General features: G+C 55.4%; 12 protein-coding genes across 12 annotated transcripts; 9 read left to right on the forward strand and 3 right to left on the reverse strand.

Moving 5' to 3' along the window:
* Nucleotides 1-217: 217 nt before the first annotated feature.
* Nucleotides 218-1333, forward strand: QBC33DRAFT_512224 (uncharacterized protein; the record flags this gene model as incomplete). Its single annotated transcript, XM_060425897.1, has 8 exons — nucleotides 218-266; nucleotides 301-464; nucleotides 494-557; nucleotides 626-657; nucleotides 704-779; nucleotides 832-928; nucleotides 971-1035; nucleotides 1230-1333. The coding sequence occupies 8 exons, from the start codon at nucleotides 218-220 to the stop codon at nucleotides 1331-1333; spliced, it is 651 nt and encodes a 216-aa protein (XP_060286685.1).
* Nucleotides 1334-2930: 1597 nt separating this feature from the next.
* QBC33DRAFT_268509 (uncharacterized protein) lies at nucleotides 2931-4491 on the forward strand. The gene has a single exon (XM_060423166.1). The coding sequence runs from the start codon at nucleotides 3055-3057 to the stop codon at nucleotides 4189-4191; it is 1137 nt and encodes a 378-aa protein (XP_060286686.1). The 5' UTR covers nucleotides 2931-3054; the 3' UTR covers nucleotides 4192-4491.
* Nucleotides 4492-5947: 1456 nt separating this feature from the next.
* On the forward strand, nucleotides 5948-7510 carry QBC33DRAFT_566905 (Pre-rRNA-processing protein las1). The gene is made up of 2 exons (XM_060430471.1): nucleotides 5948-6403; nucleotides 6756-7510. The coding sequence occupies exons 1-2, from the start codon at nucleotides 6030-6032 to the stop codon at nucleotides 7456-7458; spliced, it is 1077 nt and encodes a 358-aa protein (XP_060286687.1). The 5' UTR covers nucleotides 5948-6029; the 3' UTR covers nucleotides 7459-7510.
* Nucleotides 7511-7646: 136 nt separating this feature from the next.
* On the forward strand, nucleotides 7647-9460 carry QBC33DRAFT_528139 (beta-lactamase-like protein). The gene is made up of 10 exons (XM_060427030.1): nucleotides 7647-7781; nucleotides 7842-7884; nucleotides 7966-8053; nucleotides 8108-8179; nucleotides 8257-8290; nucleotides 8355-8568; nucleotides 8621-8712; nucleotides 8771-8905; nucleotides 8966-8992; nucleotides 9050-9460. Exons 1-10 carry the CDS (start codon nucleotides 7719-7721, stop codon nucleotides 9134-9136), a joined length of 855 nt encoding a protein of 284 aa, XP_060286688.1. The 5' UTR covers nucleotides 7647-7718; the 3' UTR covers nucleotides 9137-9460.
* Nucleotides 9461-9844: 384 nt separating this feature from the next.
* On the forward strand, nucleotides 9845-11155 carry QBC33DRAFT_528146 (uncharacterized protein). The gene is made up of 3 exons (XM_060427031.1): nucleotides 9845-9913; nucleotides 9985-10175; nucleotides 10265-11155. Exons 1-3 carry the CDS (start codon nucleotides 9854-9856, stop codon nucleotides 10662-10664), a joined length of 651 nt encoding a protein of 216 aa, XP_060286689.1. The 5' UTR covers nucleotides 9845-9853; the 3' UTR covers nucleotides 10665-11155.
* QBC33DRAFT_268727 (putative translation initiation factor 4e protein) lies at nucleotides 11044-12444 on the reverse strand. Its single transcript, XM_060423167.1, has 3 exons — nucleotides 12117-12444; nucleotides 11686-11993; nucleotides 11044-11623 (listed from the first exon to the last, which is right to left on the reverse strand). Exons 1-3 carry the CDS (start codon nucleotides 12290-12292, stop codon nucleotides 11298-11300), a joined length of 810 nt encoding a protein of 269 aa, XP_060286690.1. The 5' UTR covers nucleotides 12293-12444; the 3' UTR covers nucleotides 11044-11297.
* A 1450-nt stretch (nucleotides 12445-13894) lies between these two features.
* QBC33DRAFT_555956 (uncharacterized protein) lies at nucleotides 13895-15020 on the forward strand (the record flags this gene model as incomplete). Its single annotated transcript, XM_060429684.1, has 2 exons — nucleotides 13895-14165; nucleotides 14221-15020. 2 exons carry the CDS (start codon nucleotides 13895-13897, stop codon nucleotides 15018-15020), a joined length of 1071 nt encoding a protein of 356 aa, XP_060286691.1.
* Nucleotides 15021-15182: 162 nt separating this feature from the next.
* QBC33DRAFT_609098 (P-loop containing nucleoside triphosphate hydrolase protein) lies at nucleotides 15183-17519 on the reverse strand. The gene is made up of 2 exons (XM_060432376.1): nucleotides 17201-17519; nucleotides 15183-17125 (listed from the first exon to the last, which is right to left on the reverse strand). Exons 1-2 carry the CDS (start codon nucleotides 17448-17450, stop codon nucleotides 15396-15398), a joined length of 1980 nt encoding a protein of 659 aa, XP_060286692.1. The 5' UTR covers nucleotides 17451-17519; the 3' UTR covers nucleotides 15183-15395.
* Nucleotides 17520-17723: 204 nt separating this feature from the next.
* Nucleotides 17724-20271, forward strand: QBC33DRAFT_528158 (thioredoxin). The gene is made up of 2 exons (XM_060427032.1): nucleotides 17724-18252; nucleotides 18307-20271. Exons 1-2 carry the CDS (start codon nucleotides 17980-17982, stop codon nucleotides 19774-19776), a joined length of 1743 nt encoding a protein of 580 aa, XP_060286693.1. The 5' UTR covers nucleotides 17724-17979; the 3' UTR covers nucleotides 19777-20271.
* Nucleotides 20272-22535, forward strand: QBC33DRAFT_528161 (nucleoside phosphatase GDA1/CD39). Its single transcript, XM_060427033.1, has 3 exons — nucleotides 20272-20756; nucleotides 20808-22176; nucleotides 22245-22535. The coding sequence occupies exons 1-3, from the start codon at nucleotides 20525-20527 to the stop codon at nucleotides 22300-22302; spliced, it is 1659 nt and encodes a 552-aa protein (XP_060286694.1). The 5' UTR covers nucleotides 20272-20524; the 3' UTR covers nucleotides 22303-22535.
* QBC33DRAFT_528164 (putative atpase) lies at nucleotides 22435-24070 on the reverse strand. Its single transcript, XM_060427034.1, has one exon. The coding sequence runs from the start codon at nucleotides 23919-23921 to the stop codon at nucleotides 22617-22619; it is 1305 nt and encodes a 434-aa protein (XP_060286695.1). The 5' UTR covers nucleotides 23922-24070; the 3' UTR covers nucleotides 22435-22616.
* Nucleotides 24071-24180: 110 nt separating this feature from the next.
* On the forward strand, nucleotides 24181-25699 carry QBC33DRAFT_528166 (small GTPase superfamily). The gene is made up of 6 exons (XM_060427035.1): nucleotides 24181-24472; nucleotides 24536-24589; nucleotides 24673-24768; nucleotides 24834-25058; nucleotides 25121-25223; nucleotides 25290-25699. The coding sequence occupies exons 1-6, from the start codon at nucleotides 24443-24445 to the stop codon at nucleotides 25397-25399; spliced, it is 618 nt and encodes a 205-aa protein (XP_060286696.1). The 5' UTR covers nucleotides 24181-24442; the 3' UTR covers nucleotides 25400-25699.
* The last annotated feature ends 46 nt before the right edge of the window (nucleotides 25700-25745 follow it).

Genomic DNA, 25745 nt, shown 5'->3' on the forward strand with positions numbered 1-25745 from the left:
TCATCCGTGGAGGGCTTGGGCCTGAGTTCCGAGAAATACCCAAATCAGGTCCTTGCATGTCCCCCGTTAATCAAAGCCTGGCGTGTGGGTCTGACGAGCAGGGATTGCGGGTGGGGGAGCCTCAACCAAAATCAGATTGGCTCAAGCTAGGTGGAGGTACTTGCGCACTCATATCAGTCATCCTTAAGCAGTACCGCCTCCATTGCTATTGGATACGATGTCAGCTCTTCCTCGATCCACCGCGATCCACCACCTACTATGGAATTGTATGTATGCGTATGTATTTTGCAATCCGTACAGGCGCGGGCCTCGCATCGTCGGGACGTGCCAACTTGAGGGTTTCAGGCCTCCAGGTTAACGAGAAGGGTGTCAATGTTGGGCCGCCCATATATCGGGACAAGGCTCCTGGGGCGGATCCTCCCCCATGGCTAAGTTTTGCCCCCGTTTGCCCCCAACTAGGTGTAGTAGGCGGATTACAGTGAAATTAATGTAGATAGCTCGACGGACCAGCACAGACTTTGACTTTGAAGTGGGAACAATTCCGCTGGGGATCTCAGGTATGTCAAGAATAGATGATCAACTGTGAGACACTGTGTCACCACGATCTGCGCAACTACCACACTAGGTAGGCGGATACTTGTGGATATACACATGTATGTCAGTAGGTATGAGATCAACAACCAGAACCAAACAAGCCACGCAGTGTGTGGTCCTGCAAAAGGGCCTAGCCTGGGCCTACACAGTCAGGAGGGGAAAAGGGAGGGGGAAGGGGGGCAATAGTAGGTGTTGCTCAGCGAGAAACGCGTGCGATCGACGCTCTTGTTGATGCAGCCTTCAACATGTTGCCTCATCCACAGGCCGAAACGGGTGAGGAGATGGTACCAGTTGCCGCTGGCCAACAACAGGCCGGCAGGAACAGCGCGGTACGGTATGGATGCAACTACACCACTTTGCACGTCTGGTTGGCTAGTCCGAAACGAAGACATGCCATCATTGATTCATTGGTGGTCGTTCTTCAAATCAATGCGTCCGGAGGTACGGGATACATCGGTACCTATTAGTGCAGGGGCTGGTACCTAGCAGTACTACCTTAGTCCCATTCAAACTCCTGGAATTCGCCGTAATCCCCCCATACCGACAGTTAGGGAAGGTATCGGTCGTTTGGGTAATGTACACGGGTAAGGTACCTTAGCCTGGTCCCACCATTCCAACCCAAGTGTTCACCGCAGGTATTCCGCTCACACCGGGGGCCAATTTCGCACTGGCATCCGTTCGGCCACATTGGTTTCTTGGCGCCGCGAGCCCTTTCGACGCCTGGGAAGATTTCCCGTAATCTCACCCCACGCATCGAGGTCACTCACCGCCCCCGGCCCTCGCCCTGTTAGTGACTCGTAAGTCACAAGCCGCCAACTCGCGAGGGAAACCAGGTGCGAAGAGCCTTGCTAGTTAAAGAACCAGGCATTCTCTTAGTTAAAAAGCCAACGCTACGGGCTTTACTAGTTTACCCCCCAATCAGGCAGGCGATTGACAGGATTTTGAGAGTTCCCATTGTTGTCTACCCATGTCCGACTCTCTGCTGATTATTCGTAGGTATTACTGTACTTACTATGCAGGGAGGTGTCGTCAAGCAAACTTGTTGCCAATGCCGGGATGCGAGTGTTTACTACGCGCATGTACTGCGTAGTGCGTAGGCCATGGGAGGCCTGGTGGACCTTGGTTGTCCACAAATTGGGAGGTTATCTTGGCATTTAGGGCGAGATACACAGTACAAGCAGGACGCATGACTTCGTGGCCAGGTACGGATACCTAACGTGCGAGAGACGTGGTAGCGAATAATCACTATTATCCCGTCGTCAGCACTTAATAGCAAGCTGCCTTTTTGGCGCGTTTAGCCGGCGCCCCTGGCACCCCGCCCTGCTTGCTGCCTCTCCCTCATCCCCCGTCCCAAACCTCCAAGTGAGACGATCCGTGGCGCCTAGCAACCCCTGTCGAGAACAGGTTAAGGGAAGTTAAGTTCGGGAAAGTTACAGTGACTTGCCCATCACACCCCCCCTTTCCCAATAAGTTAAATCCGCCCCTCTGCCTCGTACCCCAGGCCTGGACCAGTTTCCCTCGGCCGCCTTCTTCCATGGCCCACGCCACCCTGCTCCAGGGGACCGACGGCAGGAAACCGACTTGCACGGCAAGGGTCCATTCCCACTGTCGTCGTCTCTTTGACCCACGGCCACGGCGGATCCAGACGTGTTACCTGTGTAATCCGTACTTGGTAGCGTACCTTTTGATACTCCCAAGTCACGGATATTGCTCTCTTTAGGTCCAGCTCTCTGCCCCCCCCCCCCCTCCTGCAGCCTGCTCGATGCTCCGCTCCGCTTGACCTGCCGCCTCCTTCATCCCTCGTTTCCCAACCACCTTGGCACCTTGCAAAGTGCTCTACAATCATCTACATACCATCACCCGGCGAATTACTAGTTTTACAACCTGGTCTGATCCACCTGCTTCTTACACCAACGCTATTTGCTTGTCCACCACCCCATCTCCGGCCCTGCGTCTAAGACGCCGAACCCTTGATGGCAAGGTATTTTTACAACCCCTGCGAGAGCGTAATGACGCAGGCCACCCACAGTCCAAAGTTCGTCGAGGGATCCCATGGAGACGCAGTCTCACGCACGATGGCCACACACTCTCACTCCCTCTCACACTGACACATTAACACGCACATGCCAAACCGCCCCATATACACTACTCTTATTATCACTCCTGTCCCTCTCTCCTGTCCCGAGTGATACGTCCATCTTCAAGGTTTGATGTCTCTCCCGTTCCGCCCTTCCAAGGGATAATAACTATCCCACTAGTTTCTCTCTCTTCTCTCTCTCTCTCTTCTCACTTCTCTTATTCTCTTGCCTCCCTCGCAAACCTAGTTTACTTGATGATACTTAACCAAGCTGGGACCCCCAGCTGGCCTCGACTCTCCCCCATCTCTTCTTGGTTGTCAACCACGACATCCCGTTGTCCTCCTGTCCCATATACCGCCTGTCCTCTCCACTCTCTGTCGAAATGATACCCGTTGCCATGGTCGGCAGCCACATGCCTGGCATGTCAGCTGCTGGGTATAACATGACCGACGCCCTGTTCGAGGAGCTCTCGCGACAGCTGTCCACTGTCACAAGCCGGAGGTTCTCAAGAGGGTCAAATGGTCAACTGTCAGGCAACTCCATGCGGGTCATGAAACCGAGGAGCGCGAACAACAGCCCGAGGTCGACTACATTGCAGGACCGGAGGAAAGCGATCTTGAATGACGGCCAGCTCCATCAGCACAGGGCCCGACCAGCTATCGACAACGCCTACATGCCTACTTCTGGCTACCAGATGTCCTCGGAGAATATGCCGGGTCCTAGTCAACTCCCAACGCGCCCACTCAGCTGGCATCCTTCGTCTCAACAGGCGCAGCCACATCCCCACGCGTCTCAACAACAACAACAACAAACGGAACTGCAGCAGCCGCACCAGCAGGAATACCAGCATCAACAGCCATTGATGCACTATCCCTTCCCGTCTTACACCGAACCCGACCTCGCGAGCCTTCGCAACCTACCTCCCACGCCAGCCGTATATTCCGGCTACACTTCACCCGCATCCGCCTTTTCACCGCTGTCACTACCCTACTCAGGGTATGAGCAGCAACAGCAGTCCTACTTCTCACCGACAGGCTGGACAGTACCTGCTCAACAACAGTCCTCCGTACTGCCCCTGTCGCAACATCCTCGGGAGCCCGACTTCAACCAACGAAGCCCGCCTGAACAGCCTTCGTCCCACCTAGAATGGAACTCCTTCGTCGCGCATGGTTTTGATCGGTGCACGGCGCCACCCACGCCCCAAGATTTTATTCAAGCCCAACAACCAGAACCGAGGCTACAGTCGGAAGAATCTATTCCGTACGAGCCGCTTGAAGAGGAGTCGGACGGCGAAATCCTCTACGGGCTTGGGCTCTATGACACACCGGAGAAGGCGGCGGATCCACAAATAGACTACCACCGATCGGTGGTGTCGTCCCTGCTCGGAAGCGCCTACACGTACCCAGAACCGACGGGCAAAGGCTTGAAGCTGGAAGATGCTTGGGAACCTCCAGCGGACTCGGATGAAGATTCCCAAGACGGCTCCGATGACGCCGAAGGAGAGGAGCAAGACGACTAAGCGCAACTTAGACGACGAAACAATGGACGAATAGACATGGCCCATTAGCGGCCCGCCTGCCTGGGCGTCACGATTGGGAGGAGTTACGAACATCATTTTCAGCGGCGTCTTTCTCGAGCTTGTGTTTTCTAATCACACGAGACATGCTTAGAGGAACTGGGAAAACGGTTGGCGCCTTCGGTTGAAGCGAGGCGATACCCCTTGATGTTTTATTATTATCATTATTGTACTGTATACATCACGGACTCGAGTCCAGAATAAATCTCAAATTTCTGTATGTTGTCAAAATGAACTGGTTCCACGGAGCAGGTGCAGTACTTTCGTGCTGACCATTCCCATATCAACTCTGGACCCAAATCTCGGAGTTCAAATGTCCCTCTGGAGCAAAGTGGAGCCCCAGTGGTGCAGAGCCGCCAAATACCCCTGTCATTCTCCATTTTTCCCATGTGTTTATGTCCCCACAAGGTTTGGTGGGACTCCTCCTGTACTTTTGAGTATCCTTTCACCAATTTCCGTGGTTAGGTACCTCTGGATACACTTTCCCCCTCCCCTCCTGGTTGCCCCTCATCCTCGAATTTTTACCTGCCGCTGCCGGAATCTGCTAGACTGCCCCGCCATGAGTGGAAAGCAAAAACCCAATAACCAATTCTATTGACAAAACCACAAGGAGCTGTCAGTACGGCCTCGGAACCCCTGCCCGGCTTCGTTCAATTTCGAACTGTATTATCCAAAGCGAAAGTTCTCTCGACGGAAAAATCCAATTCCCAACAGGAAGCTAGCTTGGCACCACTGGAGAGACGACTTGGCGGTGCTAGCAAGGATGCTTATGCCTAGAGCTTGTTTCGTCACCAGACCAACTCTCGACATATTGATCGATGCAGGCATCCCCGTGACCGTCTGTATTGACGGCATTTATGTACGGCTTCGGCCAACTAACAATAGTGCCAATCAAGGTGCCAGTAGACATTGGCTTCCTGGAGGAGAGCCATCAATGCTCTGACTCGGGCAGTGTGCCGTCCCCTGCGCCGTGGCCGTCAAGCAGGTGCTGAGCGGGCGGCTCTCGGACAAGGGCGTCCTGGCACCCATGAGCCCCAAGATCAAAGGGCCCATCATGAAGGATGAAGGAGCTCGAGGGGCAGTATGGCATCGCGATGGTTGAGAAGACTGTCTCATGAGATGGTGAAAGGTGACCCATGACCACCTTGCTTTGACTTGTAGGCTGCTCAAGGGGGGGGGGGGGGGGGGTGGGTTTGCGGGTTATGGACTTCGCAGGATCATGACCACTTCTTCGTCAGGGTTTGAATGGGCGCGGTATACAGCTATATGAATATTAGACGCCAGAAACAACCAAGACAAGATTTTTGCAACCTTGGTTCCTTCACTCGGGCTTCGAGCTTTGTCGCCGTCCGACGAGGGTAACTCGCACGATCTCTGGGTGAAGAGTGTCTACAAAATAAAATATAGGCAGCATTTGAGTTGAAAGATCTTGCACTCGGGGTGGGATTATGACCCAGCTTGAGTTCCATGCCTGCCTTCGTTCTCAATTTAGGTGTTCGCTCGAAACCACCATTCATTCTACCTAGGTAGTCCCGCGAATGGTGGAAACTCTGAAATGGCATTAAAGCATCTTAATGAAGAATACAATACCTTCAGAGCGGTAAATTTAATCTCCGGTTCTTCAACGTTGATTGTAGACAATTTACATCATTTGCCTTGGTAAGTCGTTGGCTGATAAAGTTTTCGCAACTCATCCGAAAAAAATTAGCAGCCAAGCATGCTGGCAACACATAATCTTTCACAACACATAAACCTCCCCCCCCGCAAATAGCCACTCCACCATGGTCCAGTACGTCTTCACACCATGGCGTGACCGTCAGGAGTTATTGACAGTCCGGCGGCAACTCTACCCCCAGCACCACAACGACGACGACGACGGCGGCGGCGACAACCACCACACAGCCGCCCCGACGGCGACGGCCCGTGCTGCGGCCCGTGTGGGCGAGCAGCAGCACGCCGTGGCGCGGGTGTCGATGTGGATGCAGCGCGGCGGCTGCCCGCACCTGGTCGAGTCGACGGCCCTGCTGAGGGCCGCCATCCTGAGCGACCCCGATGCCGAGGCCGGCGCGGGTTCGGCTTCGGGCCCGGACTGCGGCGCTGCGCGGTCGAGCGGCTCGTACGCTGCGCGCGCGGCCTACTCGGCTGCTTTTAGTCGGTATGTATTACGGGGAAGGAGGAGATGGAAGTTTACGCGTCGGAAGAGCTAGATGGTCGTTTTGTTTCCTTGATTGTTTGTTCTATGGAGCTCCCTGGTTTGGGGGCCGGCGGCGATGACCTATCGGTGTCGCCGGACCGGGCCTGGGCTGGAAGTCTATGCCCTCCTGCCCTTCACAATGTTCCTTCCAATCTCTAATTACATCTTGTTTTTGAGCCCCAATTCCAACTTCCAAGCCCCCTAGTCCACGCTACAGTGTAGCAGGACGGCGGGACAAGTGACACTCCCCCAACAATCACCGCCTCGCCACGTCGGGGGACCAAAGTCCGCTAACGCGTGCCCGCGCCGGCAGGTTCGTGACGGGCCTCCTCGACAGCAACCAGGACAAGCAGCGTAAGATGAGCATGTACGCCGTGGCCAAAAGTGTCGGCCTCCCTGCCACGTTCGTCGAACTGCGCCACCAGGCTACGCACGAGCAGCTCCCCTCGCTGACGCGCCTGCGCGCCGCCGCCCAGAGCGCCCTCGACTGGATCTGGGAGTACTACTGGCGGCACCTGGTCGACGACGCGGTCGAGGCCGCCGCGCCCGGTGGTGGTGGGGGGGGGGGAGTCTCCGGCGTGTGCCGGGACCTCGTGAAGGCGTGTCTGGCGGCGGAGGAGGAGGGGGAGGATGATGCCGAGGCGAGGCGGGGGCTGGTGAGGGAGCTCCGGAGGTACGGGGAGGCCGAGGTGCTGCGCGCGGTGGGGGAGGTCAGCGAGCAGGCTAGGGACCTTGGGACGCTCCGGAGGGCTCTGTCCCTGTCTAGAGAGATATTCCAGGCCTATGCAGGTTCGGAACTTATGGACGAGGACGCCGAAGTAGAGCGGGGCCCCAAGGACATCAATACTGTACGTTCCGAGATTTCAGGTTGGCGGGGCGAGCTGCAGGAAGCGGAAGAGGCAAAGTCAGGCAAGACCATGGCCGACAAGCCTCAGGGGCAGGAGGGCGAGGAGGAAGGGCCGAGCTGGTCGCGGTATGATAGCAGTTGGGTATCCAAACCCATTGGTGTTGTCTGAGCATTGTAATAGAAACGAGATACCCAATTTAGAAAGGCTCATTCCGGACAAGTCTCCTTCCCGGAAGCAATCCCTCTCCATATCGCGGATGGTATGTCTAGAGGTACTCATGTGCTTGATCATGTGATAACCCCACACTTAACTCCGGGGAATCCGGCCATCCAATGATAGCGTCATTGTTTCTAAGAGCCGGAGCTCTGGAAGTCAATAGAGCAGTGAGTTCCCCGCAACTTGAGAACCTTCTTCAAAACGTTGTGTCTATGAATCCCCTCGTTTTCCGCCGACCTCTACTCAAGCAGAGTTTTCGAACCTTAGCCGCGGGTGTAAGTTCTGCCTCTACAGTGCACGCAGGCATGCCCCGTGTTCTAACCTCTCTCACCTAGCTTGCGCTTACTCGAAAAATGCATATTCAATCAATCCCCATGTGTATGTAATAATCGCGTTCCCTCGGCGTGGCGTTTATTTTCTATTCGAAAGAACCTTTCTGACTCGAAAACCGGCCTGAAGGGGTGGGCAGTAGCAACAACTACGCCTATCTGGTTGTCGATGACAAATCCAAGGACGCCGTCATCATCGACCCGGCCAACCCTCCCGAGTGAGTACTGGAAATGAGGGAGGCGTGGGCCTGAAGCTTACCCGTTGATGCTAGGGTTGCCCCGGTCTTGAAGAAAGCCATACAAGAGGGCAAAATCAACCTCACGGCCATTGTTAATACGCATCAGTATGTCACAAGCTACCACAGTAATCTGGGATAGCCCTTCTGATCCAAATATCGGGCTAACCCGGACACCACTACAGCCACTGGGATCATGCCGGCGGTAACAAGAAACTGGTGAGGATTTTTTCTCTTCCCTAGCCACCTATTTCGCTGGCAAGGTTTGCTAATGGCCCAACAGCTCGCTGAGCTTGGGCTGCCAAACCTCGCGATCATCGGGGGGAAGGATTGCGAGGCTGTGACGAAAACGCCCAGTCACGGGCAGGGCTTCAGTCTCGGCAGTATCGCGGTCAAGGGGCTGCACACACCCTGCCATACGCAAGACAGCATCTGCTGGTTCATGGAGGATGGTGGCGATAAAGTGGTCTTCACAGGAGACACTCTTTTCCATGGCGGTGAGAACTGGGCCTGACCCCGGTGGAATGAACGAGGCTTATCGTGAGACAGGTTGTGGCAGGTTCTTCGAGGGCACGGCAGCAGAGATGGACAAGGCTCTGAACAAAACTCTTGGGTCGTTGCCCGACGATACCCGGGTCTTTGTAAGTGATGCTGGGGGTTTGGTCTTGTGGGGATGGCAAACTAAACGCGCTTTTGCAGCCCGGCCATGAATACACGAAGGCTAATGTCAAGTTCGCCGCGTCTGTCTCGCAAAGCAAGGCGGTCAAGGCTCTTCAAGCCTTCGCCGATGCAAACGAGGAGACACAGGGGAAGTTCACCATCGGCGACGAGAAAGTAAGCTGCGTACAGAGTTCCGGGCACCGGCAAGGAAAGAGCTAATATAAGTGTATCCAGGAGCATAATGTCTTCATGCGGCCACAGGTAGGTTTATTCGTTCACAGGAGACTCGAGTGGCCGAGGCTAACAGACGCCCACCAGGATCCGGAAATCCAAAAGGCCACGGGCCAGACAGACCCGATTGAGATCATGGCCAAGTTGAGGGAGATGAAGAACAATTTCAAGTGAGTACTGGGGAAAGTTTTTGCAGCGTGGAGTGCGAATCAACCTAATTGCCCAGGCCGCCGGCGGAGTCTAAAATGTAGAGAGCTGGCAAAGGGAGAACACACATGCGAATACAATTGCAGCGATTGAGATTGTTTATTTGGTTGTGCCTTAGCAAGCAGATAGTCAAGAAATATTATTGGATAGAGAGTGTAGAATACAGGGTAGAATGTCTTCAGCCCGTGGAAGTAGACTCATCCGTAGGACAGATGAATCAATTGCCACGGGAGGAAAGCCAAATAACAGAAGAGGTCAAATGACATTTGCTTGATCTTGCTTCACTGTCCACACTTGCGCGTCCTGGGTTTGTTTGGTGACGACAAGCTCTAGCATTTTTAGAAGCTGGTGAATTGCACGGATGAGAAAACCACCCTGCAGGGCTGGGGAAAGAGTTTGTGCCGCACCAAGAGGCCGTCTCGGCGATGTAGCTGGACCTACCTCTGGAGCGAGAAAATATGTTTCTACAGCTCCGATCCGTATCATGTATAGAAATTTTGGAGGCCTGGGGATGCACAGCAACCAACTCTTGTTGGAGGATGTACGGAATACAAATTTTCCAGCGACTTGAAGTTTTAAATAGTCAGTGGGTTACGCACGTGCCAGCGTGTGATTCCCCTTCCTCGCACGTGCAGGCCGACATTTAGGTACCCCTCCAAGAATTACATGACCCCGGTCCCGCAAATGAAACCGCGTCTGGCCACACCAGCAGCGAGGATCCGTGAACAGCATCGCGAAAAAATGGTAAGCAACCAGCATGCCATGAATGGGTGCGCCGATCGCAAGAGGTGCGCATGCTTACCTATAAATCGCAGCCCGCAAAGCGCCGGCCCGCGGCGGCAGCCAAGCCCGGCGCAAAGGCATGGCGATCGAAGCTCGCCAAGGAGCACAACATCACGGCGGCGGAGGAGGCCGAGATCAGCGAGGCCTTCGGGCTGTTCTCGGACGAGGCGCACAGCGAGCAGGACAGAGTCATCCCCATCGGCGACGTCCGACGTGCAATGATGTAAGCCCGTGCCCATCCCCCGGCGCCGGCCTTCTCGAACCTCCCATCTCCCGACCCACCAGACGCTAACGGCTTCTCCCCCAATATAGAGCCCTAGGAATCCCCCCTCGCGACAAGACCGAACTCGCCGAGTTCACGTCCATCCTCGACCCCGACGACGAGGGCTACGCGCCCTACCCGGCGTTCGTGGCCATCTGCGCGCTCAAGATGCACGCGCGCGACCAGGGCAGCGAGGCGCACGTGCGGGAGGTCGACGAGGCGTTCTCGCTCTTCTCTGGGTCGGGCGCTCTCGGTGGTAGTGGTGGGGGAGGAGGGCCGGCCATCACAATGGCGCAGCTGCGGCGCGTGGCGGCCACGCTCAAAGAGGAGGTCGGCGACGACGTGCTGAGGGATATGATTCTTGAGGCGAATGGTGGGGCGGGCGTGGGGAAGGGCGTCAATAAGGATGAGTTCGAGAGCGTCATGAGGAGGGCCGGGGTGTGGAGGTGATTGGGGAGGGGTTGTGCACGACCGAACTCGATCGATCCGGGGATGGCCCCCGCTGGGGAGGACAGCTCTGAGAGTAGATTAAGGGCGCGCACAACGGTACCTTGACGACGCGGAAATGAGGTCATTAGGCAAGGGAAAAGAGGGTGACTTGGGCGTTATGGAAATTGGGTGATACCCGGAAGGACTCCGAGCGCCAATCCGCTAGCCACGAGCTGAACCGAGCGGTTTACATGGACTCACGCCATGGCTGTCGACGGAAGAGGACTATTAAGATGAAGCTTGTATGATATGGCGGAGGCAGGCCTCATGCCTCGGGAACCTTGATACCGGCGCTCATTATGATAGGTAGTTTTGGCGTCAGCGTACTGGCGCCTTGCATTGTCTCTGGACGAGATAATATCTATGGAAAGTGATTCATTTGGAGGATGTTGTAATCCCCTTCGACCTAGACATCGTGATGCCTCTGTGGGACTGGTAGCTTCCTACCAGATGCTTAAAATTTCAACGCCATGAATGCCGATGCTAAATCCCGAGGCTCAAGTGTTCTCTGATCTCTGAAAACATGTGTTTCCTCGGTCTATTTCGACCACTGATCCTAAATCCTTTCGGAACGAAATACCCCTTACAAGCGCTTCACAACTCTCCCGTCGCCGGAATCTCTACAATCTCGGGGGCGGGACCTTGAGGTGCCTGGCCTCCGGCAGTAGCGGCGGCGGCGTCCCTCGCCTTCTGCGAATCCAGCACGGCCTGTAGCTCTGGCGGCGCCTTGAATCCTGCGTGATCGGCGTGTTTCTTGTAGAAGTAGTTGTCTGCCTTCGGGGCCAGCTCGGGGGGTAGCTCTTCGAGGACGCACTCGAGAATGGCGTCGATCGACTTCTTCTTGGACGACTCGCGGTGCCAGATGGAGATGAGGTGCGAGTTGAAGCGGACCGACAGTCCGACGCCGCAGATCTGGTCGCCTGGGGGCGAATTAGCCTGTCTGGTCTCAACAGGGCGGACAAGATCGGGGGACACGGCTTACCTTCGTCCAGGACGCTCTGCAGCTTCTCCCCAATTGCCAACAGCTGCACCCGGGTCCAGACGTCGGGCCCGATGCTCTTGGGAACACGGAAGGTCCAGCTGCCACCGTTGATGTTGCGCCGGTCCTCCCAGATGGGCTTGAAGCCGGCCTTGAAGAGGTAAATGGACTCGCGCATCTTTATCTGGTCGACCGGGGTGTTGTTGTTGTAGCGCCAGAAATCCTGCACGCTCTCGATCTGCGTCCCCAGCTGCTCCAGCTGCGCCTGGTAGGCGCCGTCGTCGCCCGTCTGCTTCTGGTCTTTGGCTTGTCTGTACGCAGTTGCGGATAAACCCAGGGGTCAGCGCTCAATGTTCGTGCCAGATGCCTCTTCTATCTCTGAATGACTTCTCCTGGGGGGACGGGGTGGAGGGGGGAGGAGGGGGCTGACATACCGGTCGAAGTAGACATTCCAGTAGTGCTGGGTTGGCAGCGGGCGCATGGCCTTGAGGAAGTTGCGCTTAGCATCGTCGCGTTGCTCTGCTGGCGACGCCGCGCTGATGGAATTGGGGTCGGAGCTCTGGGACAGCGACGACAGGCCGCGGGTGAAGAGGGCTGGTCTTCCGGCCATGGTTGCAGGCTGGCGGAAGGTAGGCGGGCGGATGGGCGAGTGGGAAAGGGGATGGGGGAAGAGGGGAAAGTTGGAGCTCTTGAAGGGAGCTTGCAGTTGCAGTAGCTCGCCAGTCAGCAAACAAACGTCGGTGGCTGAGAAACCAGGCCTTTCAACGACTCTTGATGTTTCAGCTTCTTCTTCGAATAGGGGAGTTTACTTTGCAAAGTGAGCAACAGGCTGAGAGGCGGTGGGCTGGTGGCTAGGCAAGGGAGCCAACACACTTTCACAGATTGGGCAGGTCTACTGAACAAAGAACAGACTGCGGGAAGCAGTGGTTTGGTTGGAGAGGAGAATGGCGAGGGCAAAGGAAAGAGAGGAGAGGAGAGCTTTAAGATACCTATATGCAGTATCCGTATAGTATTACCGTCTTGTGATAGTGCTAATGAAACGGCGAACAACGAGGATTGGATGTCCAACCGCGACCTGAAACAAGCCGACCGGTTTTAAGGCTGCATCTCACCTGGTCGACCAGATCGCCAGGTTACATGAAATGGCAAGCGGTCGGTTGCGTACTGCCAAATGGTTGTACCTGCATTTCGTCTGAACTTTCGCATTGGAATTGAATTCTTCAAACGAAAACCTTGGTAGGTTATGCCGGGAATACTATGCAGGAACATGCGTACCTAGGGAACCAGGCACGCCAGCCAGTTAGCTCTAGGTTTATTTATTAGAGTTTGAAGGCACCCCAATCAGATTGATCAGCACTCCATATTTCCGGCGGTAGTTGGCTACCAAATCTTGCATGCAAACACAATATTTTATAGATAGTGAATGACATGGACCAGCCTCCAACCGCACGTCAACCACAAAGTCGATTGTTCGATATCGCCGTTGCAGTCTCTGTATCGCTCGACTGTATTAATTCCTTGAAGCAAACTCGAAAATATCTAAACATTCAACACATATATATAATATCTTTTTATGTAACGTCCCATCCGACTGGCAGAATCCTGTTCTGACTTCGAGTAGCTCTGACATTGTGAGCTTCTCCGAACCTTGTCGTGGGAATCACCTCCCCGAATCATCTAGTTATTTTCTGGCATTGCAACAATCATCGAGGTTCATTCTGATTTGTCTCCTATTGTCTCTTCAGAAAAAAATCACCTTCCCTATTGTGCTATTGTGCACATTGAACAATAGCGAACCTTAACTGCAAATCCCTTGCTGAGGCCACCAATACCTATTGTTTGCAGACACCCCTATTTAGAGAATAGGATTCCGGAGAAAGGTATGCCTCAAAATATTTCGTCGCCTCCCCCCTTACCTTCCAGTATGCTTTCCATCTTCGTCCCGAACAAACCTTCCGTCCATAGAGGCAAGGTTAAATATCTGCTCTCGCCCTCCCAAACCTCGTCGTCTCGCCCTCCCAAACCTCGTCGTCTCTTCCCCAACAACATCGTCTTCTCTTCATCCAACTCTTCATCCAACTCTTCATCCAAATCTTCATCCAAATCTTCATCCAAATCTTCATCCAAATCTTCATCCAAATCTTCATCCAAATCTTCATCCAAATCTTCATCCAAATCTTCATCATCGCACCCTTTCTTCACTACCTCCATCATGTCTTCTTCCTCTTCTACTTCCAAGGACATGTGGCCGTGTAGACACGTCCCACGCCGTAGGAGAGACGAGATTGTTCTTCTCCGCGAGGCAGTCGATATCGCCGTCCAATATTTCAACTACGGCACCCGTGAAGAAACCAAGCAGCTGACCAGAAAGGCGAAGAGCTGGTCTGAGAGATACTACAAGAAACGATACAATCGATACGGTCAGAAGCGAGCCGTGGGTCTGATCAGGGACTTCCCTTCCCTCTTCAACCTATCTGTTTCCCGTAAGTTGGACTAGTCAGAAGGAGGGTCCATGTATCGTAACTGACAGTATTACAGCATCAGACCGTCTCGCCAAAGCCGTCATGGTCACCCCTAAGCCTGACGGAGACTCCGCAAAGTCGGAGAAATTTCCGGAATGGGTAGAGCCAACCCTGGCCTCCGACGAGGAGATCGACGAGATTGTCGACCTCCGCCCCCGGCAACCAAGAGGCAAGCCCAAGATGCGGGTCAACGCTGCCCAGCTCCGGGACTCAGGGCTACTCAAATCCCTGCCCGAGTTCATCAACCAGCTCGCCCAGGCCAACCTGGAGACTGAGACCAGGCTGGCCAACAGCACCAAGCAAGGGGCCGGCTTCGAGCTCGACGAGGACGAGGCCGCCACGCAGCCCCACATCGAGATGAACCTCCTCGCAGGACTGCTGGAGAAGCGGGAGGTTGGTGGGCTGGAGAAGCTGAAGATGCCCGGCCAAGAGTCTTCCGCCTCCTCTTCGTCTTCCTCATCGACCGAAACCTCCGACAGCGATGTCAATTCTCCGGCTTCCGCGTCTGAAAAGCCTTCCCAGAAGCGGAAGGCAGATAGTAGATCCGACTCCGAGTCGTCCTCCTCAACTAGGAACTCCGGGTCGCCTTCAGCGACAAAGATCAGAATCGTGACTAAGAAGCGAGCACGGTCGAGCGCAGTATCCATCTCTCCTCCTCGACCTGCACCTTCCTCCGAGAGCAACTCAGATGACTCATCAGCGTCGCCATCGACCACCTCCAGCGGCGACGAGAGCAAGGCGGGTGTGAAAAGTGAGGGCCCGAGCCCCACGCGCATTAAGATTAAAGTTGTGAACTGGCAAAGTTTCGGCAACTGAGTGTGGCAAAAAGGAACAGACCGGTCTTTCAAGGGGGGAAATGGTTCTGGTTCAGCGACGGCGTTAAGAATACATCCGAACGACTAGAGGCGTTCAAAGCGGAGTTCACAGGGGTAAATACCCGGCTGGCATGCAAATATGCATTATATCTCGAGTTTCGAGAGAGAGTTAAAGCGGTTTCGATTCGACAGCATAGGTAAATAGACAAAGACCAAAAAAAATAAAGGATGTATCGCCCAAGTCGGTCCCTGTATCCCACAATGCTCTGCCCTCCCTTGCTGGCCATCCCTCAAACTCCAGTCGCTCCTTTACCGTGATACGTGATATGATACTACACTAGTAGCAAGCCTCCTACCCAGCCTCTATCTCCTATTTTCAAACGTTGAACTTGACGCCCAGTGGCTTCCGACCACTCCCCCCCCTCTCACCTCTCGCATCTTTCACATCACCCAAGAATCTCAGCCGATCGTCACCAATCTTCCTCTTGAACATTCCCAGGTCTTTGAGCAGGCCCTGCATGTAGTCGTGCATATCCTCGGCCTGGTTCTCGTACCCGCCGGACGCATAGCCGTCGTCCTCATCCTCGTAGCACGTCTCATCAGCCATGATGCCGCGGTTCTCTTTATCATCCCCCTCGCCGTCCTCCGACCCGGCCCCGACCTCCTTTTCGCCAACCACCACCCCGCCCTTGCCACCGCCTCCCCCGACCTCCCGCACCGTCACGGGCGGGATGGGGTTCTTCAGGCTCTCGAGCGCCAGCTTCAGGTGCAGCCTGAGGGCCTCGTTCTCGGTCTGCAGGCTGCGGATCTTGCCCTCTGCCACGAGGCCCCTCTCCTCCATCATGCGCTGCATGGCGGCGACGCGGGCCTGGTACTCCTCGAGACGCTCCTCCTGGTCCTTTGCGTCCTTCTCGCGGCGGCGGCTGTCGCCGACGACGAGCTGCAGCTGCCGGATCTCCTCGGACATGGCGGCGATCTGGGCGTCGCGCTCCGCCGCGCTGACGCTGTCCTGGTTGACCACGGCGCGCGTGCGGATCCGCTTGGCCTGGTCCGCGTACCGCAGTGTCGAGAGCGTCTCCTCGTAGTCCGACGGCGCGATGCACGCGATCATGGCCGTCTTGCTGTTGCCCCCCAGCGAGTCCTTGAGCAGCCACGTCAGGATGCTGTCGCGGTACGGGACCACCGCGTCCCTGCCACCGCCGCCCACGCCGCCGCGGCGCCGCCTGCCGCCCCGCGACTGGCTCTGCTTGGGGTCGGCCAGAGCCGCAATGACCCGCCCCAGTGTCGTCAGGGACTTGTTGATGTTGCTGCCCTCGCGGAGGCGCGCGCCGGTCGCCTCGGTCGACTTGGCCCTCTCGCTGCCCGCGAGGTCGACCAGCCGGATGCGGCTGCTGCGCTCCGTCGTCTCGTCCGTCTCCATGTCGTGGTGGATCTGCTTCAGCATGATTGTGAACACGGCGTGGCTGCGGCTGCTGGTGTCGTTCATCTTGGTGCTGGCGGTCGTGCGGCTCGCGTCGCCCGTCCGCATGTGCCGCAGGATCTCTTGGATGTTCCGCACCGGGACCTCGGTCAGGTCCTTCACGTACGGGCCCTCGGTTGGTGACTCTCTGATCTTGAGATAATACGGCGGCTGATTTGGCACTACGGGGACGAGGAGGTCCCGCACGTGCTCGTTGTACACCTCGAAGTAGCTGACCCGCACGTTGTAGCTGATGTTTGGAGTCTCGCTCTGTGCGTGCGCGATGCGCTCAAACAGGTCCTCGCACGTCCTCGGGATGAGCCCCGGCTGGTCGGGTGTGCCCATCATGGTGTATGACTTGCCCGATCCTGTTTGGCCGTACGCGAAAATGCACGTGTGGTAGCCCTCAAAGTTGTGGTCGAGGAATTCCTCGCCCAGGCTGTTGTAGACGTCTTCCTGTGTCGCATAATGGTGGTCATCTGTGTTGTGACTCCAGAACGAGTTGTCGAATGTGAAGGCTTTCTCTTCGATTACCCGGCGTGACTTTGCCCGGCTGTTGGCTGGATCGGAGTCGTTTGGTATAAGGAGCGTTGTTACCTGTCTTATGGGGTCCATCGTGATGAGGCATTCGGCATTGCGCTGGATTTCTGTCCGTGAACCTCAAAGTCAACATGCCATTTCAATACCCCAAACGCGCAGATTGAAGGCCGCATAAGACTTACCTCGAGGCAGAAACGCCCGAACCCTCACCACAACTCTGACATTTCCTCCCGGGTCCATTCTCGCGTGTGGCGGAACGGTGCCATCGCGAGATCGAAGGGAGGGCGTCGATGCAGACGAGCGGACAGTCCGCAGGGCTAATTCGTTTGTCGCAACGTTTGGCATGAGTCGCGGATCAAGTGACATTCCAATCAAAGTCTCGCTGATATCCGTGATGATATCATGGAAGCGTTGTTCAAGAAGGTTGAACATCCGATTTCTTTTCGTCTTAGAGGGCGACCGATAGGACTTGAGTTAGCTTGTTTACATGGGTGAGCTGTTGCCAGGGCAAAGCGCTATGCCAGGGGGAGGGGTTGTATGTATCCTTGTCAGCCGTCCTAGCCAATCTGGGATCTGTGCATCTAGATCTGTGCATCTAAAGGAATATGCAAATAGAATGTGATATTGATTTGAGTAGATATGCACTAACCGATATCAGCAACTCGGTCCGTTACGCGTTACCTGGGTTGCCTTCCAGCATTGCCTTCCAACATCGCCTTCCAGCTTCGTAGACATTCTGCTGCCTCCTGTATCACCAGACTCATTGGATCTATAATAGGAGTCCAAGAGTCGTTGTACGGCTCTCGAAGGCAAGTTCGCCATCTCTCTTCCTCTCATCGACTAGGTTCTCAACTCCGACTGGCATTCTCAGCTGGTGTATTATCCTATTATCCTGCTTTATCTTTATCTTTCTTTATCTAGCCAACGTCTCAACTCCATCTTTGAGCCCCTGGTGAGAGATATGGATGTCCATTTGCTTGTTTACGACCTCTCTGGGGGCCTGGCCAGGCAGATGTCCGCACAGCTGCTCGGCTTCCAGCTCGAGGCGATATATCATACATCTATCAAACTGAACAGCCTAGAATATGTCTATGATGGCGCTGTGGTCTCCATTATCCCTGGTTCCTCCCATCTTGGTCGACCTTTGGAGGAAATCCACCTCGGTCGGACCGAGCTGCCCATGGATGTTATCGAGGAGTTCTTGGACTCGTTGAGGGAGATCTACACGGTCGAGGTAAGGAGGGCGAAGTGCGCATAACAAAAAAGTCGTTACTAAGACAGAGGCCAGGCATATGACCTCTGGAAGCATAACTGCAATAACTTCTCGAACGACTTGGCCACCTTCCTGCTTGGCAGGGGAATACCGGATCATATCGTCAACATGCCTCAAGCAGTTCTCGACTCGCCGATGGGCAGAATGCTCCTTCCAGCCCTTAACCAGCAAATAAACGCCAAAAAACGTGGCGGCGGTATTCTCGGCATCCAAGAGAGCTCAGCCGGTAGCTCTAGCAAGCCGACGGCGGAGTTCCACCATCATCAGGCAGTAGTGAGAAACATTGCCGATAACGGGGCTCTTGAATCGCACCTGTTGACCGCAAAGAATTCCTGTGCTGTCATTTTCTTCACGTCAGCTACCTGCGCTCCGTGCAGGACGCTCTATCCCGTCTATGATGAGTTGGCAGCCGAGGTTGGCAACAAAGGCGTTCTCATCAAGGTCGATATCTCGCAAGCATATGATGTTGGCAGTAAATACTCGGTTTCGGCCACACCAACGTTCATCACCTTCCTTCGGGGCCAACAAGAGAACCGGTGGACTGGTGCTGATCCCAGTGCCCTGAGGGGCAATGTACAGCTCCTAGTGCAGATGGCCTGGCCTCCACATCCACACCAGTCGTTGAACCTGCCTACCTTGTCGAACCCGAACGCAAAACCCGTCATTTTCACCAAAATACCTCCCCTGCCAAAGCTGCTCGCCAAGATGGGCTCGGCGGCCGAGGATCCTTCGGTCCAGGGTATCAAAAAGTTTATCGAGCTCCGGTCGAGTGAAGGCCCCGCTGAGGCAAGCCTTCCGGATATGGGCGGATTCACGGCCTTCGTGCGCGATTCTATCCAGAGGCTTCCTACTGAGCTCATGTTTACTGTTATCGACCTCCTCAGATGCGGCCTCGTCGATCCCCGGTTCAGCGGATATATGGCCGAGGAGAAGGGGCATCAAACAGTGTTATCGGTCCTGGAGTACGTTAACGGGCTCGGAGAATGCCCATACGCTCTGCGACTAGTGGCCTTGCAGATGACCTGCAATCTCTTCACCAGCCCGCTATATCCGGACCAGATACTCGGCTACGACAAACTCAGAACAGCTATAACAATGTTGATCTCAACGAGCTTCCTTGACGATAACCACAGTAGTGTGAGGGTGGCTGCCGCTTCATTGCTGTTCGATGTTTCTTTATACAACAGCTTGAAGCGCAGGGACGGCCCAGGAGACGTCTTGGCAGAAGGAGATCAAATCGAGCTGGCAGCTTCCACGCTGGAAGCCATCTCGCAGGAGGAATCATCTTCGGAAGCACTAGAAGGGATGCTTCGGGCCCTGGGTTATCTCGTGTACCGCTTACCACTGGATGGCGAGCTTTCGGATTTACTGAGGACGATGGATGCGGAAGACACTGTCCTGTCCAAGAGGAAGCACTTCCCGAATATGGCACTGGTCTCTGAAATAGGGTTGGAGTTGCTTGGCAAGGGATTGAAGAGGACTTAGAGAATCCATAAGCAAGGGTGTCCAGATAGAGTTGCCGCGCGCATTGGACTGCATGAGCTGCTGCTCAACAGTGGCGGCATCATGATATCATCCTCGCGCAGCATTAGATCACGATAACTATAAACTATAAACCATGGAACCCGACGCAATGCCGCTTACCGCAATTATTTTTCGGGGTTGGGCAGATCGGGAGGAGCTTAACCTCCACTATTCTCCTTTCCTCCAAAATCCTTAATGGAAGAGGAGCTCCACTAGGTGTACGCCTGTCTGCCAACAAAGCAACATCCAAGGTTCCATGATATTAACCATGATATTACCTTGGACTTGGCAAGTCCAGGTGCAAGATAAAGGGGGTCTTCCAGGTACCTTGTACTGTGTAGACCATGGAATGCTGGGGATGTGGAGCATGCATGACAGGGGTGCTTTGTCAGCACAGGGATTGTCCAGATTGTAGATTTCGAGGCCAAATGTGAAGCCAGAGATTTCGAACCCAGAACAAAAAGACCAGGGATTTCTTCAGGTCGTTCAGCATCAAGCCATCAAGGCCTGATTGCCATTCTCTTCAGAAGGTCACTCATACTGCAGACCCTGCATTTAATACAGGAAAGAGGCGGTTGCCATAATTCCTGCTTTCTCATTCAGTCCCTCCTTTGGCCCCTTTTTTCCAAATCTTGGCATGTGCTCCTGATCTTGTTTCTCCCTCCATTTCAGCCTCTGCTTTCGAAATTCCAACTACCTACCCATTCCTATGCGGCGCACTTCGGTATCTCTGCCAACGAAGCACGTTGCCCACGACCCTCACGAGAAACGCGGCCGCTACCAAGTCGACCAGAGGGAGCCTGGATTTCTGGCTAATATGCATTCCGCCTGGATGTCGCAGTCGCAGAGGGCGCGTTGGATCAAGACTGGCGCAATAGTGTTCGCCATCTTCTTCCTCTTCTACTATCTGTCGCCTTCGGGAGTCGATATTTACAATGGCGGTATGAACCACTTGTGAACCGCGACTCGTTCCCTACTGACATTCCTGGTAGAATCGCCGTCAGGCAATATTGGCCAGGGCCAATCACCGTCGGACTCGTCATACGGCACCGAACGGTGCACGCGATCCAGCTCGAGCGACAAGCCCATCGTTCAATATGTCTTGATGATCGATGCCGGCAGCACGGGATCCAGAATCCACGTCTACAAGTTCAACAACTGTGGCCCAACCCCCGAGCTGGAGAGCGAACTCTTCAAGCAGACCAAGAAGATTGAAGGCAAGAGCAGTGGCCTTAGCGCATATGCCGACGACCCCGAGGCCGCGGCCAAGAGCCTGGACATTCTGATGGAGGAGGCGATGAAGGCTGTGCCTGATAAGCTGAAGGCCTGCAGTCCCGTTTCCGTCAAAGCGACGGCTGGCCTGCGTCTTATCGGTCCCGCGAAGAGCGACAAGATCCTGGATGCTGTTCGACACCACCTCGAGACCAACTATCCATTCCCGGTCGTCTCTAAGGAGGAGCATGGCATCGATATCATGGATGGCTCCGACGAGGGTGTCTACGCCTGGATCACAACCAACTATCTCCTGGGCAATATCGGCGGGCCTGAAGAGAGCGAGACCGCCGCCGTCCTCGACCTTGGTGGAGGATCCACGCAGATCGTCTTCGAGCCGAGGCTCAAGGGACTTGCATCTGGCGGTATGCCTGAGAAGTTGGCTGACGGCGACCACAAGTACGAGCTTGACTTTGGCGGCAGAAAGTTCACGTTGTACCAGCACTCTCATCTTAACTACGGCCTGATGAGTGCCCGTGATGCCATCTTCTCCACCCTCGTCGATGAGCTTCATAAGGCGAAGGAGTCTGACCGGGCATGGCTGGACGCAGCTGTCACAAACCCTTGCTTTTCGTCCGGCATGACCAAGAAGGTGTCGGTGCGGATGCCGGAGGACCACCCACTGGGGAAAATCGTGGAGCTTAACATGACGGGTCCTGCGACCCCTGCTCCAGCTCAATGTCGGGCCCTCGCAGAGCGGATTCTGAAGAAGGAGGCCGAGTGCAAGTTGGCGCCATGCTCTTTCAACGGCATCCATCAGCCTTCCATCGCTAAGACCTTTGCGAAGGAAGATATCTACTTCCTGTCTTACTTCTACGACCGGACGCAGCCCCTCGGCATGCCGGAGTCGTTCACGCTCAGGGAGATGCACGACCTGACGAGCACAGTCTGCAGCGGCGAGGCGGCTTGGGACGTCTTCAGCCACGTTCCCGGAGCTCTCGAGGAGCTGCGTGATCGGCCTGAGCATTGCATGGATCTCAACTTCATGCTGGCTCTGACCCACACTGGATATGAGATGCCGATTGAGCGTGAAATCAAGATCGCGAAGCAGATCAAGGACAACGAACTCGGCTGGTGCTTGGGTGCTAGGTAAGAACATGACCCTTTGACCCCTCCATACGGCCCTCATACACACAGTCTTTCTAACCGTTCCATAGCTTGCCGTTGTTGGCGAAGGGATCCGGCTGGCAATGCAAGATCAGCGAGGTGCACTAAGTTGGAGAAGAAGAAGCATGAAGATTAGCGAGATTCGGTTTGGGTTGTCCTTAATCGGCGCTAGGTCTGGGACATTGTGAGCTGCTGGTACGGTCATCGGTGCTAAAAAGGCAGGCGAACTTATAATGAAGAGTCACGGGAAAGTGTATGAATATTAGAATATTAGCATATTAACCCAGTAATTAAAGCTTTTTCAGCTTGTCTTGTATCTAGACGATAAAGCGTCGCTTCACTCTCAAAGTAGTCCGTTATGCTAGGGAGTCAACCAGCATCGCCACAGCTGCCCGCCCAGTTGCAGCTATTCCTCTCGAGCCTCAGACAGGTGCGGCAACCATGCTGAGGACATCCTCAATGACTTCCGCAGGGCCAACTCCCTCCAAAACAGCCTCGATCGCCGCCAAATCGCTGCCCCACTGCATACTCCTCTCGTGCGCCGGCGAGACCAGCCGCACACGGTGCAGGTAGACCTTCCTCGCCGCCAGAGCCACCAGCGACGGGGTGACGTAGTCGAGGCCGTGCAGCGGCGCGAGGCAACCGGCCAGCCGCTCGAGGTGCTTGGTGGCCGCCGGCGAGACGCCCCCGGCCACGGCGCGGTGCATGCGCAGGAACGACACCACGTTCATCCGGTACCGCACCACGTCCACGTCGACGCGCGCCCGCGCCCCGAGCGAGGCCAGCAGCGACAGGTCCGCCTCCGTGATGATCGGCTGCCCGCCACCGCTGCCGCTGCCGCTCCCGTTGTCCCGGTCGTTGTCGGCCTGGAAGACGAGGCTCGCCGACCGCGGGCCCGAGCCGTGCGTCTTGACGACGCTCTCGCTCGACGCCGTCGACGCGCTATCCACATCCACATCCACATCCACACCTGCGTCTGCGTCCCAGCCCGGCTGATGCGGCGCCGGCGGCTCCCCGTCCAGGTTCGCGAAGCCGTCCTCGGGGTCATGCCAGTGTGCCAGGTACAGGAGGTCGTTCAGGTGGGGCGTCAGCTCCCCGCGTGCGCCGCCGCCACCGCTGCGGCCATGGCCGGGGCCGGGGTCCGCGACGGCGGCGACAAACAGGAACTGCCTCGGCGCCGCCTGTACGGCCGAGCGGGTGAAGACGCGGCGGGTGCGCAGCAGCTCTAGGGCTTGGATCTGCACGGCTTTTGGGGCGCGGTCAAGGTTCTTGGCTATCACCACGTTGGCGATATGGGCGGGGGCTAGGGGGGAGAATGGTTTCTGCTGCTGCTGCTGCTGCTGCTGCTGTTGCTGCTGGTAAGCGCGGGGGCGGTGGTGGTGGTTGTGGTGGCGGCGGCCGGAGCCAGGATGGGAGGGGAAGTACGAGGCTGGCGGGTCATGGGGAGGGCGAGCAAGACGGTTGGGGGACGTGGGCCGTTGGGGAGAGTGGGGTAGGAGGAGGGCGGTCGCGAAGTCGTCGAGGGTGGTGTGCGGGTGGCACGAGATGACGGCGGGGGCGAGGCCGAAGGTCTTGATCGAGATCAGGCGCAGCTCTTCGACGAGCTCATCGACGGCCGGGGCCGGAGTGCTGACCAGGCAGTGCTCCTTCGCGACAAGGGAGAGGAGGACGGCGAGCTCGAGGTCGCTGAGACTGTGGATCTTGCGGAGCAGATGTTCATCCGCCATCGAGCCGGCCCTCGCTCTTCAGCTCCAGTTCCATCGGGGTGTGGCAGACAAGCAGGGGTTGTCTTGTTGCTGGATATTTAGGTAGCTCTATAGTCGGAGGTCGCGTGGCGGTGGGATTATCCATATCAGGAGGTAGCTGCTGATGTAACTACTGTTAGACTAGTCTAAAACCTGCCTAGTTTCCGCATGGGCCAACAATATTTGGGCAATATGATTGGTCTGCCACCATATTCCCCATCTGAGCTCCAAGGACTACCTCCTCCTCCGTACCTGCCTACCTCATGTGCCTGGGCTTCTTACAATCAAGTCCAGATCACATCTCTATGCGCCAGCTGCAGCATCGATTCACAGGCCAGGAACCTGAGTAAACTAGCAAGCGACATCCGACCCGAGCACTCCTCCTTGCTTTTGCCTTGATTTTGATCCAACAACCTCATCGTCGCAATCTCTCGAGATTGCCGCCTCCCCAGCCTCTAACGTCATCGATAAACGCCGCCGGCCCTCACAAGAGCTGAGCCAACATGGCTTCCAGGAAGAAGGTCCTCCTGAAGGTAGGCCTGATGAGGGTTACAACTCAGCGCTTGTTGCAGCCTGCTGATTAATGATGGGAATAGGTCATTATCTTGGGCGATAGCGGTGTGGGAAAGACAAGCTTGATGAACCAATATGTAAGTCCGAAACAGAGAGACCTGGCACTTTACCCCATCTTACAAAGACAAGGCCCATTTTCTAACTGCATCCGTCATTCCAGGTGAACAAGAAGTTCAGCGCCAGCTACAAAGCTACCATCGGGGCCGATTTCCTCACGCGAGAGGTGTTGGTGGATGACCGCCAGGTTACAATGCAGGTGCGAGAGATGTGCAATAGAAGACCTCTGGCATGGCATCAGATGCTAACCTGACAACGGGATAGCTGTGGGACACTGCAGGCCAGGAACGTTTCCAGTCATTAGGGGTCGCCTTCTACCGAGGAGCTGACTGCTGCGTGCTGGTGTTCGACGTTAACAACTCCAAGAGCTTTGATGCGCTGGACAGCTGGCGGGATGAGTTCCTGATCCAAGCATCGCCCAGAGACCCAGACAACTTCCCCTTTGTTGTCCTAGGGAATAAGATTGATGTCGAGGACAGCAAGAGAGTTGTATGTGGCATAGCTTTCTTCCCCTCTCGCTTATCTTGTGGCGAAATGCTGATTTGGTCTAGATCTCGACCAAGCGGGCAATGACCTTCTGTCAATCAAAGGGAGGCATACCCTACTTCGAGACCAGTGCCAAGGAGGCAATCAACGTTGAGCAGGCATTTGAAGGTACTACAATCCACTCCATACCCCTTTGGCGCATCCGGGCCCGGAGCCTTGCTAACAGTGAGACAGTTATTGCCCGGAATGCTCTGCTTCAAGAGGAATCCGAAGAGTTCAGTGGAGACTTCCAGGATCCCATCAACATCCACATTGAGAACGACCGGGATGGATGTGCTTGTTAAGTTGAGCGGCCTCAAACCACCTACCCACAGGCACCTAATGTATGATATCGTGTCACTCGGTTGGGATGATGCATTTGAAACGCCCCATTGATTTGCCCTTTCTTTTGGAGATCATATCAGATCATCAAGGGCCGGTGCTTCCTTTGTCGTCTTTGCGTTGTCTTCCTCTGTGCCCCGGGCTATTTTGACCCTAGCCCTAGTTGCTCCTTTGTTTCCGAGGTGATCCATAGAGGGCATTTGTGTATACGGTGTGCATTCAAGACGAAGAAGAATACCATGCAAAATTACAGTTTTCAATCCCAGTCCTGGTTCCATTTTTTTGGGGGTTCAGGCATGTGTCGTATTT

This window comes from Phialemonium atrogriseum (assembly GCF_030411735.1).
Source record: "Phialemonium atrogriseum strain 8032-3 unplaced genomic scaffold QBC33scaffold_4, whole genome shotgun sequence".
Lineage (NCBI taxonomy): Eukaryota > Fungi > Ascomycota > Sordariomycetes > Cephalothecales > Cephalothecaceae > Phialemonium > Phialemonium atrogriseum.